The sequence below is a fragment of the Pollachius pollachius genome (assembly GCF_949987615.1).
Source record: "Pollachius pollachius genome assembly, chromosome: 1".
Taxonomy (NCBI): Eukaryota; Metazoa; Chordata; class Actinopteri; order Gadiformes; family Gadidae; genus Pollachius; species Pollachius pollachius.
The window spans coordinates 39,130,156-39,145,155 of record NC_136934.1 but is presented as its reverse complement, the minus strand read 5'-3'; the positions used below and the strand labels follow the sequence as shown (position 1 = coordinate 39,145,155).

General features: G+C 44.6%; 1 protein-coding gene across 1 annotated transcript in view; it reads right to left on the bottom strand.

Moving 5' to 3' along the window:
* The window catches only part of nipal2 (NIPA like domain containing 2), a gene marked incomplete at its 3' end in the record, with an annotated part of 17,711 nt that extends 4,635 nt beyond the window's left edge, over window positions 1-13,076 (bottom strand). Inside the window, exons 1-5 of the mRNA XM_079754093.1 lie at window positions 12,941-13,076; window positions 7,662-7,730; window positions 4,973-5,141; window positions 580-639; window positions 365-486 (exon numbers count right to left, since the gene is read on the bottom strand). Coding sequence (XP_079610219.1) covers window positions 365-486; window positions 580-639; window positions 4,973-5,141; window positions 7,662-7,730; window positions 12,941-13,042 — 522 coding nt within the window. The 5' untranslated portion in view covers window positions 13,043-13,076. The remainder of the gene's footprint in view (window positions 1-364; window positions 487-579; window positions 640-4,972; window positions 5,142-7,661; window positions 7,731-12,940) is intronic.
* Window positions 13,077-15,000: the final 1,924 nt, after the last annotated feature.

The window sequence follows — 15,000 nt, the reverse complement described above, 5'->3', positions numbered from 1 at the left end:
TTCTGAACCTCAATTTGAAAACAGTAGTAGCTTGCAGGGCAATAAGACAAAACAGAGTGTTAAACTTCTATTGTTAGCCCTATATTATTGAATGTCATTTTGTTGTAAATGTATGGACTATTTGATGCTGAGCAGGAGTTGACATTGTGTCAATTCAATAAAACAGGCAGATTTTCCATTATTAATTTTTCCTCTATATACATCATTCATTGGTTGTACAAATAGCGTTAAAGAAAACCCAAAACAAAACATACCTCAAGCTAAGCTTTTAAGAATAAAACAGTTAAAGGGGAAGTTTAGCAGCTTTTTAAACCTAACACACTCCAGGTCAGTGGGGTGGGGGGTGTTGGGATGGGATACATACCAGGTAAATGACGAAGGACAAGCTCATCGCATAGTACTGGACAAGCATGGCAGTGATGTGCGTTGAATTATGGGGGGCAAAGGTCACCAGGACATAGGTTCCTGTTATTGTCAGGATGCCGCCTAGCAGTGAGAGATACACCAAAAAAATGTTTCAGACCACCTATGCTGATGAACACGTTCCAAAGGGTTTTAGAACCATCTCATTCTGCTTACCGACAATGTCTGTGGCTCGCAGGGTCTCCTTAAGGAATGCCACCGATATGATGGCGCTCGCTAGAGGAGGAGAATCAGACTTTAGGTTCATAATAAAGAAATTCTGATATCCGACCAGCTCAAATCTGTGTGAAAGGGCCGGTTCACTTTCTTTCGTGTCATATTTGTTTACTACCAATCATGTTGTGGAGGTTGGGAGGTGTAAATGCAAGGTGGCTAATCCCAAACACAAACCTGGCCAGCACTAGTACATTTTCCCTGGTGGGAAGTAACCAAGTAATACTGTGTCAAAAGTGAATACAAATGTTTCCAATAAACACTGTTTAGACTGGCCACTGCAGAAATACACTTCTTAAAATCCCTTCTGGGTGGAATATCTCCATAACAAAACAGAGTAACTCCAGCTCTTTCAGCTAATGGTTTCCGGCCCCCAGTCCAGGACGTTAGAAAAACGTCCTGGACTGGGGGCGTCCTGGGTGTAATAATGAATAAGCAATTAAAGTATTTTAAGTCTGATTGTTTCACTAATTGTGTTTCGTTGTATGAGGCCAAGATGGCGCTGATTGAATACTGGCACAAAACAATACAACGACAGCAATTATGTTGCAGGATTGGATGCTATTATATTTTATGTTGCTATATCGCTCCTCCATGTAAACTCCCTCTTACACACACATACAAACACACACACACAAACACACACACACACACACACACACAGACACACACACACACACACAAAATATTAAAATACAACCCCCCAAATGAAAACTAAATAAATTATTGTTCTATAGCTTTACGATTATAAAACAAGTTGCCAGTGAAGGCGCCTACATATACCATACAGCCAGGCGCAATCCTGTCAAAACAGAGAAGATAAATAGGGCTTATTAAGATTTCCAAACGGCATCATGACATCAGCAAGTGACTGGGGAGCTCGAAATAAACATGCAACTCTACACCGCATTTTATGAAGCCATTCATCAATATGATTGTCATGAAATCGCTAAGCTGAAAAGCAATCAGCTTTCCTTCGCGCTTCTCAAATGCTCAGGGAAGCCAAAGGGATCTCAGAGAATAAACAACCCTGATTTTAACTGAAATGACCCGTGACGGATCACACAGCAAGGCAGCCGCTGGTAACAGGGGAGGAGACGTTGAACAAAAAACCAGGCTTGACAAGCGGTCTGATAGGCAGAGCCAGCCCAGACAGGCAAGCGCAGAACGGAGGCCAATGAAGCGGTAAATACTGGCAGAAACTAGGAGGGGAAAAAACACCGGTGAGTGAAAGCAACCGGGAGAAAGGAAGGCAGACGCGCTGCTGGGAGGCAGACAGGGGGGAGTGAGAAAGAAAAGAAGGAGACTGACGGCGCTAAGGCAGAGTGTGGGCAGGTTGAGGCTGATTGAATGGGACCAATCAGCAGACGGAGGAGCAGATAGTTAGGGAGCATGGTCCACGGGCTGCTGCTCCGCCAGGCAGGAGGAGATTACCTCCCTGTACCTCCGAGGATATTCAAGGAAGAGGAGCCTCGTCCACGCACACACAACCGCTCCCATCAAAACAACATATCAAAATACCATATACAAAGAGGGAGTATACAGTGTTTACAGTCAAACTGCACCCAATTAAATGTTTGTTTCTGGCATGTTATGAATTTATAATTCAGCTTTGTGGATGCAATGAGTCGGCGCTATGTCAGCGGCATCGATACATCGCGATGAAAGCCCTCAAAGGTGGCGCCGGGAACAGGGTGGGGGTTTAAGTAGAAGGAACACCATCAGGACCCCGGGGCCATGGTTCAAAGCTGGAAGACGACAAGGGGGTCTCACACACACACACACCAATGCGTGCCACAAGGTCAAAGATAATCAGTTGACAAGGACCGGATCAAGGAGGATTCTGGGTCTTTTATCTGGCGAGGATGTTCGCGCTCACATTTATGGGCTCTTTCTCTCCGCCACTCTTGGGCCAGTGTGATCTGATAGGTAACCATGGTTACCCAACACGGAGTGGGACACGTCGCCACGGTTTCTAATATGAGGAACCGCTGGGGCACCCAGAGTGCTGTCAACACCCCTCCCCCTGTCTGATGCTGTGTGTGTGCGTTGGTGTGGGACATGTATGATGAGTGCGTGTGTGTGTGTGTGTGTGCATGTGTATGAGTGCATAAGTGTGCATGTGTGTGTGTGCGTGTATGATGAGTGGGTGTGTATCTACATCCACATGACAGAGCCCCACCCAGATTCCACAGTGCTGTCCTCCCAGGTGTGCAGTAGAAGGGAAAAAAACTCATTGGGGAAACACGCCACATCAAGGGCTTTTTTTCCTCATGTTTTCCACCCGTTTTGGCACAGGCTGCAAATAAATAAAAACTTCTGTCTGTCAGGTGACAGTAGCAAGCTTTGTCTCAGTGGTACATAATGCATATCCTTCTGTTGTCTCTCTTCATTAGTTACAAAGAGCAGCATCATCGCAACAGTCCTACTTTTGAAAGGTGCCCATGTCACTCTTCATCTTCCGGGGCGTGTCTAGCAGCACCGAGCACATGGGCGTTGTCAAAGGTCTCCTTCAAGAGATCCCAGCTCTCCTGTCTGTAAAACACCCGCCATGGAAACAGCGAAATGGAAATTCTGCTGCTCAACCTTCGCAGTGTCCCGGGGTTACAGGAGAGACGTGTAAACAAATGCTCCGCCGCCGGTGAACAGTTTCCTGTTTATTTGCCACCCCACGGAAACTCTGCACCATCTCACGGCAAGAACGAAGAGACAGAGAGAGAGTCTGTAGGCCTCCATGGTCGGCTGGGATGGAGACGTTTGTAATTGTCAGCTCTCTGCCCCTTGCTGTAATATTCTACTCTTCCTTGTCAGTATCTTCACCCTCTTGTCTTCCTCTCCTGCTCTTGTCACCTGTCTGGGAATTCAGGGTTTCGCTTTCCTTTCCCCTCTCCCTGCCTTCCTTCCTCCCTCGCTCCCTGTAGCAGTGTGCTGTCTAACCTTATTAGTGTAAATCTCAGAGTCCTAGGATCTGAGCACTTCCAAACCACAGGAGGCTGTGTGTGTGTGTGTGTGTGTGTGTGTGTGTGTGTGAGTGAGTGATTGAGAGTGTATGTGAATAGGTGTTCACATGTACACCCATCGTTTGTGTGTGTGTGTGTGTGTGTGTGTGTGTGTGTGTGTGTGTGTGTGTGTGTGTGTGTGTGTGTGTGTGTGTGCCTGCACTCGACTGTGTGTGTTTGTGTGTGTGTGCCTGTCTGTATTGTGGATGCTGATGACGCTCACTCCGTCTACAAAGGTGGAGCAACAGCAGTGACAGATGGCGACCTTTCACCACACACACTCACACACACACACACACACACACACACACACACACACACACACACACACACCCACACACACAAACACAACTACTCTGGCCCCACTTGTTACAACTGAGAATGAATGACGTTATGGCTGCAGACATCTTTCTGGAGCCTGCCTCCATTCGGCGGCGTCTCCGACCTTCAGACTCATTAATCCAGATCCAGACGATGATTCTTTTAAACACACCGAGCCAGCACACGTCCATCTTTCAAGGGCACCTCAACGCAAAACCATTACTGGCTGAGTGATACCAGCAACAAGTGTCTGTACAGTCGGCCGCACTGACCAGGATATGTCATTCATCCATCGCTTTAATTTTAAACGGGCGCCCATTATATAGACTTGGCTCATGTCTATATCTACTGAACAGAAGTGTGCCAAGTCTCCTTGAAATTCTAATTTTATTAATTTAATTTCTGCTCATTTCTGCTCGTAAGGCTGAGTCTGAAGCAGGGGAAAGAGCCCATCACCCGGCTACTTTGACCTCCTTAACCAGTCCCGTGGCTTCATTCACTGTTTTTATTCACAGCGTTCACCTGCCGGGTGCCACCGCTATAGGAACATTCGAGCGCTGTCACCCTTAATAGCGGCAATTAATAACGTTGAGTCACCGCTCGCCGCTTCCACTGCCGGCCAGGGGGGGTGCGGCTGGAGCCTGTTCAATGTTTAACCTGTCCTCTCCACGCCGTGTTTGCACTCAACAGCTGCTAGACGCACCCGCCCACACACACACATACACACACGCACAGGCTCCGTCTTGATTGGCTCATAAGCATAACAGCAGCAGCCGAGCATCAGGTCATATCGGGTGAGGATCTTTTTCGACAATAGGGTATCCAACTGCAGGATTTGATTGGAGTGTTTCAGCTAATTTAAAAAGATGACTTTACAAGTCTCATTACGGTAGACATGGTTGAGTTGGATGTGGAAGAGTGGTCCATGCACATGACAGACAAACCAACCCCCCCCCCCCCCCCCCCCCCATCACCACGGCCGACACAACCCTGGGGAGGCTTGAAGGAGCACCCACCTATGACTGCCACGCAGCCCAGGGGGGCGATGAGAGACGCGGGGGCGAAGCCGTAGGCAGCGAAGTTCCCAAGCTCCCCGACTCCCATGAGCAGCACGCCACACCACCACAGCCGGGAGGTGTAGTAGGGCTTCAGGCCTCGCTGCGCCTGCCGCACATGGGTGTATTTCTGCACACGAGGAGAAGGGAGAAGAGAGGAGAATGAGAGGAGAGAAGAAGAGGAGAGAAAAGAGAGAGGAGAGAGAATAGAGGAGAAGAGAAGAGGAGGGAGAGAAGTGAAGAGGAGGGGAGAGGAGAGAAGAGAGGAGAGGAGAAGAGGAGAGAAAAGAGAAAATAGAGAAGAGGAGGCAGATAAAAGAGGAGTGGGGAAGAGAGAGAAGAGAAGATAGAAGAGAGAGAAGAGAGGAGAGGAGAGAGAGGAGAGGAGATAAGAGAGAAGAGAGGAGAGAAGAGAGAGTGGAGGAGGGAGAGAACAGAAGAGGATGGAGAGAGGAGAAGATAGAATAGGAGAAGAGAAGAGAGAGAATAGCAGAGAAGAGAGAGAAGAGAGGAGAAGAGAAAGGGGTGAAGAGAGGAGAACAGAGGAGAGGAGGGGAGAGGAGAAGAGAAATGAGAGGGAAGGATGGAGGGAGGGAGAAGAGAGGAGAAGAGAGAGGGGAAGGATGAAGGGGGCGTGCTTTGTCTCAGTGTCAGGCAATTAGCCAGGTTGAGCGCAGCCACAAAGAAAGAAAAGGTTGTTGGTTCAGTGGAGGTAGTTCTTGTGACTACTGTGGTATTAACTCTACATGTTTAATTTAGTTCCATTTTAATTTGCCGACCAGCCAGTAAGTGATCATTTAGGAGTATGCAATTAGGTGATCCTGTCTTTTAAGATAAGTGGGAGCCATTTGGAACAGCTACCAGATGATTTTAACTTCCATAAATGCGTATGACATGATGCATTATTACGAGGGGTTAAATATAGGTAACCCTATAGCATTTGTATTTTAATTTTGTTCATCTTAACTTCCTGCCTGTCACTTTCCCATGAGGTGGTATTTGCCCTGGATGTGTTATGCAAGATATGGGAAACTTATTAGTCATATAGAGCTGTCGCTAATGGTAACCTCTGCTCATAAATTCTATAGAAAATTCTGTCCACTGTTGACAGTTTTGTGCAAACTGTTGGTAGCAAACTAGTTCATTTGACGTATCTACAAACAGGTTGGAGGGGGTCCTTTGTTGATGGTAATTACCAAGTTTTATGCAGATTGGTGAAATAATTTAAAAGCGGTTTGAGTTTGAAAATGTAATCTGCCCTAGAAAACCATGGATTTGAAACTACGCCACATTCAGTTCAAATATTTTACAGGGGCATATGCAATGGCATCTTAAATATGATCATATTTAATCCAGTGGCCTTATTTGGGTTGTATCACTTATTTATCTAGCTTGTATGGTACTTGTATATAACCTAGCATTATCCAATCACAAACTATGACTTCCGTAACAGCCCCGTCCTCCAATAGTCATTTTAGCTGATGGCCCACATCTGCTAGGTGTCTTGACACCAAACACTCAGACACAAAAAACATCTCTTGAGGGGGGAGGGGAGGGAGCCATTGAGGGGGAAGGCACTGATTTCCTTTCCATGCTATTATTTATTTATAACACTCAAATAATGTTGTGTGCAATTGTGTAAATAGTGCAATAACACATTCAATAAAGAAATATTTATTTTGTCTTTAAGTTACCTTGAGCAATGATCCTGAAAGGAAAAGGTGAAAGGTGATAAATATAATTAAAGTTTTATTGTTTTTTTGTTTTGTATTTTATTTCCTTTTAAAATGCATGTATGCTTTAATGTCTGGAAATAAAGGAGCAAGCCACTAAATAGGAGTTTGGCTGTTTTGTTAATGTGCATTATTCATGAGGACACTTGGCCTGAGTCCATTGATACGATCAGATATCCCAGTACACATTGGAAAGGGGTTCTAAAGACTAGTGTATCCGTCCTCTGTGGTGGGGCCAGTCATGTCTCTTCATACAAAGCACAGGGCAGCCTGTCACCATATCACATCAAATCAGAGAATTTATGTGTTGAGTGAACAATGGTGTTCCACACAATATTTATATAGCCCTTTATCAAAGCCTGAAAGAACTCTACTGTGTTCTGAGATCAAGTGGGAAATGTTTTAGAGATGCAACATGTGTTTCATGTTATGTTATGGAATTGTTCGTGTCTACATGTTCCTGTAGAGGCAGGAAAAAATAGTGGGACATAAGCGAGTTTTTTTCATGCGATTGTGCTTCATATTGGACCTAATCACCAGTGTAATCAATATTATTTGGATATTTTAAGTGACACTTTGTTGATTAAACACATGGCTACAGTTGGGATTGAAGTCTGTAGAGTTTGCGTTCATTTAGAGACAAACTTTCCGTCGATCAGCTCAACATTAGATTAATAACTACTAAAACATCTGGGAAAACGATCAAGTGAATCCAAGGAAAATATGTGGTCTATATCATATGAATATAATCAATTAATAATGCAATTTTAATGCAAACTGAAAATATGGCCAAAACAAGCAACGGTGTGAAAGTGTGTATACACACTGTGTTCATACTCACAGCTCCCCTTGTATTAGTGGTGTTTCTGTTGTGCTGTGACTGCTGTGGAGCTGACAACGCGCTCACTGTTTCCTACCTGAATGTTGAGTGAGACGCTGATGAGCACGTTCCCACATATGGAGATGATGATTCCCACGATATAAGTCTTTGGGAAAACGGGAAACAAACAAGGAAAACCCATTAGACTAGGTACTGTACGTATAGTAACAAAACCCCACATTGCTGCCCCAAAACATTTGGTCGGTTAGAGCCATGTACTAATTGTTTAAGTGTGTTTGTGGGATCTCTATCTTCCTAGTGATTGCAGCCATTGACACATTGTAAATATCCTGTTTGTTTGTCCTCCGATCATCCTCAAACTGAAACGCATTGCAATTTATATTTATTCAGAAAGCTAATACAATGGAGCAGAATAGTACATTTCTCTCTTCATCTCACATATTCTCTCACGCTTGTAAACATATCTATCTTCCATCTAGTTCCGTGATGATTTACGACACATGGAGCAGAATTTGGATGCAGCCCAATGCACCAACAAAACACAATAGTCTGACCAAACGAGTCAGGAAAGAAATATAGATAAGATGGCTTGAGAGGTAGTACAACCATTGTCTCCCCTCCTCAGGATGGCTTGCTGGTATAAAGAAAGGGCTTTCTTATAATAAACATTGCACATCATTTTGCAGGGGAGTCTCTCAGTGTCGGCTCATAATTGCTGCACGATGCAGCAATAAACTGTATCTCTCCAAGTAAAAAAAAAAAATTTGAACAAAGCATGGCATCCTTTTTAAGCATTTCAAGGTAATTCAACACCGTATATCCTGCTCAATTTGGGTCAAATTATTGCTCAGTGCCACTATTGAGTTGCAGGAGGTAAACATGGTGATGGATGCATGCAGCGGTTGGAGTGCGTTTGTGAGAGGAAGAAGGGCTGAGAGATGTGGGGCGAGAGTGTATCATAAATAAATAAAGCTAGAGGAAGAAACCTTCAAAGACAGAGACGATACCCCCTCGTATTTAGTCCCACAAGAGCTTTTAGAAAACTGTTGGCAGGAATCGAGAAAGAGATAGAGGGATGAATGCAAAAAAGAATATGAGAGGATTCAGACTAGGTGTTTATGTCCTTATTAAGGAGGGCAGAGAGATAAAGATGAGAGAACATACAAACAACAAAAGGAAAAATACAAAGGGAAAAATATTAGCAAAGAAAAAAAATAGCAAAAATAGATATTTGTCACTTATATCTTCTGACCTGTGTCTTACTGATAACCACCATGACAGCACCAGAGCCACAGGAAATAATCAATGTCATCATGAACAATCAATCGTTTTAGTTTAACACTCTTTAAGAATACACACATGGAAGACATTTTTCTTGGCAGTACATTTTCCGCAGAATAATTATTCATGCATTCAGTGAGGGCAATTAAAGTCAAGAGCTGGTTTACACTTCAATTAGATGTCCTTCCAATGAAAATGCGCTTATCATCTGATTAGAGATGCCTGATAGTATATGAGCAACCCCTGGCCTATATAAGACCTACCTGGAAATAATAGCTGACTCCTTCACTAATTCCTTTCCACGCCTGTGCAAGGGAATGCATTTCATCTGCTTTGAATGAGAGCTAGATTTACTCGCAGTGTAAACCCATTCATAATGCATCCCTCACACAAATACATTTTTAAATCCCAGTTTGAAGACTAGGGTGCTATGATTTTATACAATATTTAACTATTCAAATTTAAGGTTATGAATCTTTAAGCAAAAAAAAGCTCTCTTATTCATACATCCCCTGAGCTGTCACTCGACATAAACCCAAAATAAACATGCAATATGAATGATACCAAACCAAAGACATCTGTTGTGTGCGTGTTTGTGCATGCGAGCCTTGCGCACGCACATTTTTATCCAATGATGGATATGCTGCTGATAGCACATTTTCCCAGTATTTTTATTACAGTAACACTGTGGCTGCTTCAAGTTGACCTTTTTTGGTGTGTGTGTGTGTTTAGGCGGGGGGCGTGAGTGAATGAGTGAGTGAGTGATTGAGTGAGTGAGTGAGTAAGTGAGTGAGTGAATGAGTGAGAGAGAGTGACACTGACATAGAGTGGGAGATCTCTATGAGTCACTGCTGTTGTGGGCTTGCCATCTCTCTGTTCAGAGATGCTGTGTCATCCATTAGACCAGTGGTTCTCCATTCAATGAGCTGTGATCGATATGCTGGCTGAGCTCCATGTGGTACAGTGGGCTAGATGCTGCTGATGCTAATGCTGCTGCTGCTGCTACTGCTGCTGCTAATACTGCTGCTGCTGCTACTGCTGCTAATTCTGCTGCTGCTAATGCTGCTGCTGCTGCTAATGCTGCTAATGCTGCTACTGCTTCTGCTGCTGCTAATGCTGCTGCTGCTGCTGCTGCTGCTAATGCTGCTACTGCTTCTGCTGCTGCTAATGCTACTACTGCTGCTGCTGCTAATGCTGCTGCTGCTGCTGTTTATACTGCTGACACAGGGCCTCTATGAGGACTAGCTGGGTCATATCAGGAACGGCCTTGCTGGCAGATAACATGGATGTTTGTGTGTGTGTGTGTGTGTGTGTGTGTGTGTGTGTGTGTGTGTGTGTGTGTGTGTGTGTGTGTGGGAGAGTGAGAGAGAGAGAGAGAGAGAGAGAGAGAGAGAGAGAGGATGGATGAGGAAGGGAGAGCTAAATTAAACAGATAGAGGTGTGTGTGTGTGTGTGTGTGTGTGTGTGTGTGTGTGTGTGTGTGTGTGTTTGTGTAAGCAAGTGTAAGCAAGTACGTTTAAACCCGGGTCATACTTGAACTGCTGAGATACACTCCCAGTGGAGCAGGGATTGGCGAAAGAGAGCGAGAGGGAGAGCGGGCGAGAGAGACTTATCCGGTGGCAGGAAGAGCAAACAAGTCACACAGGCCAAAGGCGTGACCACTGCCCACTGCCTGCTTGCCAAATATCAGCCACGTTACCAGGCAGGCCGGACGCCTACAGCATTCCTAGGAATGCCCGCCCTTGGAAAATAACCATGTGACTGTATGGGGACTATATTGTTGTATTGTGTTATTATTACAAAATAAGAATGGGTCTTTAAGTGTCTACAGAAATTATTTGGATCAATGAGTGGGCCCTTCACCCACACTGTTTCAAGATAGTGAGACAGATGCTTGTAATATAGTGCTTCAATTGTATAGTCAATAATGCCTGTGGAGATGGAGACAGACTCGTTCTGTGGCCCATTCTGGGAAATTGTTTGATTCACTCACTTACCATTACCTCATTTTGCACTACTTGTATTTTATAAACGATCTATCGATATTTTACATTAACCATTCCTTTGTTTCATTTTCAAACTGCTTTGGCAATGTGAATTTTTATCTTCCATGCCAATAGAGCTCTTTTGAATTCACTTGAATTGACTGGGAGAGATAGAGAGACGGAGGGAGAGGGGGACAGATAGAGACAGAGAGAGAGAGAGAGAGAGAGAGAGAGAGAGAGTGAGAGAGTGATACAGAGAGAAATACAGAGAGAGAGAGGCAGACTGAGAGAGACACAGAAAGACACAGAAAGAGACTGAGAGAGAGATGGGCAGAGACAGAGAGAAGGAAAGAACACTCAAGGCATCAGCCTGGCTAAACCCTCTCTGGCACAAAAGTGAAGACACCAAAATGTCCTGTCTGTGTGTCACCTCTAGGTTCGAGACAGAACAGAACAGGCAGGATTGAAAAGACAACATGGTTGTCTTATATCTGCTCTCCTCTTTAGGATGAGAGAGGGAAGGGGGAGGGGTGTGAGAAAGGAGAGAGAGAAAGATAGAGAGAGATTCAGTTTCTCTGTTTATGAGCAAGGCAAAGGTGCGATCTAAATTCAACAGATAAAGAGGTGTGTGTGTGTGTGTGTGTGTGTGTGTGTGTGTGTGTCTATGTGTGTGTGTGTCTATGTGTGTGTGTGTGTGTGTGTGTGTGTGTTTTTGTGTGTGTGTGTGTGAGTGTGTGTGTGTGTGTGTGTGTGTGTGTGTGTATATGTGTGTGTGTGTGTGTGTGTGGGCAAGCACATCTGGAGGTCTCAGCAGGTCCTGACCTGGGATAAACTTACTTAAGTTTATCTGCTGAGCTACACTCCCAGTGGAGAAGGGATTTGTAAAGAGAGAGAGAGAGAGAGAGAGAGAGAGAGAGAGAGAGAGAGAGAGAGAGAGAGAGAGAGAGAGAGAGAATGACAGGACAGACACTGCTCTTTGTCTCCAATGACAATGGAGATCTGTCCCCCCTTCCCGGACCCTTCAGCCTGGCCCACTAAGAGGTGGCGGGAGCTGGGCAGCAGGGATAGACAAGGAGCGCCAGGCTGGTTCTGTCAAGGTAATAGGAATAAAGACCAGCGAAACGGAGAGAGAGATACCCAATGGGACAGAAGGTTAAGGGAAGGAAGGGAGAGATTGAGGGAAGGAGGGAGGGAGGGGGAGAGACAGAGATTGGTAAGAGAAAGATAGACAGACAGAGACAGAGACAGAGACGAACAGAGAGAGAGAAAGAGAGAGGGAAAGAGTGAGAGAGAGGGCTTGATGGTCAGGGAGGGTGAGGGGGGGGGGGGGGGGGGGGGGTGTTCGGTGTTCAGCAGCACCAGTGAATGTCCAGCTGTTCAGAGGCGGTACAGTGGTGCCATTCATCTCCCATGAGCAATTCCTCACGCCTCTCCCTCGAAGCCCCGCCACAGAGAGGATAAACGCGACAGAGACGGAGCACAAGAGCACAAGACGATAGGAAGATGAGAATGAGAAAAGTGTGCGTGAGTGGCATGCGAGTAGGACGCGCGCACTCGGCTCTCACACAGAGAGCGCCAGACGATTTTAATTTTGATGGCAAATAACGTTTTCCTGTTTTGCTCTCGCTCTGACAATCACCTTCCTACGCACGCAAACACACAGACGCACAGACGAAGCAGGCACGGACAACACCCACACACACACTCACACACCTCACGCACGCACGCACACACGGACACGAACACACACGCACACTATTCTGAGCATCTTCAAACTAGATAAAACGTCGGGCTTCCAAAGTGAGGACTTTGATCCGAATATGAATAGCGAAACAAATGTTTTGACACGTGCCAACACGATTGATCTCAGAGCTGTCAAGTGTTCTACCCGTTGCTGCGAACTCATTTACAAAAAGCTCATTAACAAAGAGCTTTCAGATTGGGGAGACACTTATGGACTCACAATGACTAGTTTTCACAAATAATGTTCAGTTTCAGATTTTGTTTCAATAACACAAAAGTTTACAGTGTCGTGTCAATTTAGTTAGGGGTTTAAGGGTTACTTTATTATTATTTTTGTAGTACTTACCCGGAGTGGATTTTCACGCATGTCGGAATGGTGAAAAGGGGATGCATTAGGTAGCAACTCTATTCCAGAACTTGTGTTCTGGAATAGAGAAGAGTTTGCCATATTTTCCTGTTGTGCAATTTATTCTGGATTCTTGAAAACCACTATTGATTTTATCTTCACATAGTTGTCCAAGTGTGTTGAAACTTGTCATCCCTTGAGACTTCCCGTAATCACTTCAATGGGAGCACGAGAAAGTACAGTTGCAGAGGAAGAAATAGGAACAGGTGGGAGGGAAGAGGGGGACGAGAAGCAACGTGGAGGGGGCGTGGTCAGACGTCGCCAGTGGCGTGATTGACCTCTAAGCCGTCCAATAGCCTGCTTCCAAAAGTTCCCAATCAAATATATATATATATATATATATATATATATATATATATATATACATATATATACATATACATACACACATTGATATTATATAATAATTGTAAAAAAATCAAGAATAATAGTAGTAAAAAAGTAAGAATAAATAAAGAATATATTATTATAAAATCAAACCATGCTTACGTAAGAATATGTAGTGTGGCATAGCCTAATACATAATATTAATATGAATGGTTTCAAGTAAAGCCTACTTGTCAAGATTTTCAATTAATCATTTTTTTAATTTCCAATAAATTTTGCCCCCTGGCGGGCAGACAAGGGAACAGCCCCAAACGAGTCGGACAACGGAAGCTGTGGTCCGACTGTGCCAAAATCCTCATCCAGATGGTGGGACAAAGGAGCTGCTCCATCAAATGCCCTGTAGGATGGCACTCGTTCTGTTTGATGATGTGTGTCAAGCTCGGCAACAGGTGTCTCATTCATGCATGTTTCCGTAATAAAAAAACAATGCTGAACCATTTTTAGCATTATTGCTGTGGAGATCTCATCAGCAGCTGAATGTAAAAAAAATAAAATTGAATAATAAAGTGTGTCCTAACATCACATCACAACTTGACCCGATATGCGCTGCCAAGCACCCTACGGTAGGTACACAAAGCCGCCGCGGAGCTGGCTACTCCTTAGGGCCAGCCCAGGGAGTGCTCCCCACGCCTCACCCCATTAATGAAGGACCTCTCCTGTAATCCCCCCTAGCATGTGCACCTGCATGAGCACCCAACCAGCAAGGTAGCTGCGTGGGCAGCCTCGTTCATATGGATACTCTGGTACGCTTTGATGATACTAATGAGGAGGATCTTGACAGCGTCTTATTTATAACACCTTTATTTAACATGTTAATCAAAAGAGAGTAGTCATGGTAACAGCTAGGAGAATGAATATCCGCGGCGGTATAGCTGTAGAGTTTACATACAAGTCTGATTGGCTCGAATATCCAATTGAATAAAAAACAACTTTGGATTATTCTCAAATAGATCATAATTGGGTTTAAGGGTTTGAGTGAGAGGGTATGTTCATGAAATGAAGAAAACAATGGATGAAGGAAAGGAGAAAAGGGCATAATGTGAGTGAATGTGGAGAGGCACATATGAGGGGCAGTGTAGCCTATATTTCATACTTTACCTCCCACATATACAAGGGTAATGCGTTCACATCCACACGTGAAAGGCTTTTACCCCCACACTGAGACCATTACGGCAGTATTGATGGGCATTCTCAGGCATATGAGAGGACCTTGAGTAGTCTACGAGACAATCTCTTAAGACCATTCAATGTGTACACGCTAGTAAACAAGCAGTAAAATATGATCCATGGCCTATGCCGCTTCCCTCTCTCTAACTCACACACACACATACACACACACACACACACACAAATTTTCTGTGTTAGGTATCTCTTTTGTGTATGAGTGGCACCTGTGTGTACATCCTTGTATGGAGAGGGGTTAGCTGAAGTACTTTAGCGTGTCCTTATTTAGCGTTTCACTGAACACTCTCCTCTCTGAGAACACTGGCCTGATGAAGGCCTGTTTGTTCTGCTGAGCGCTCAACAAACTGCTGAGCTCTCAACAAACAGGGCCAGCCCATGCAGTTCTGCTGCTTCCTTTCAAATGTAAACAGCCTCAACTCTACACACAC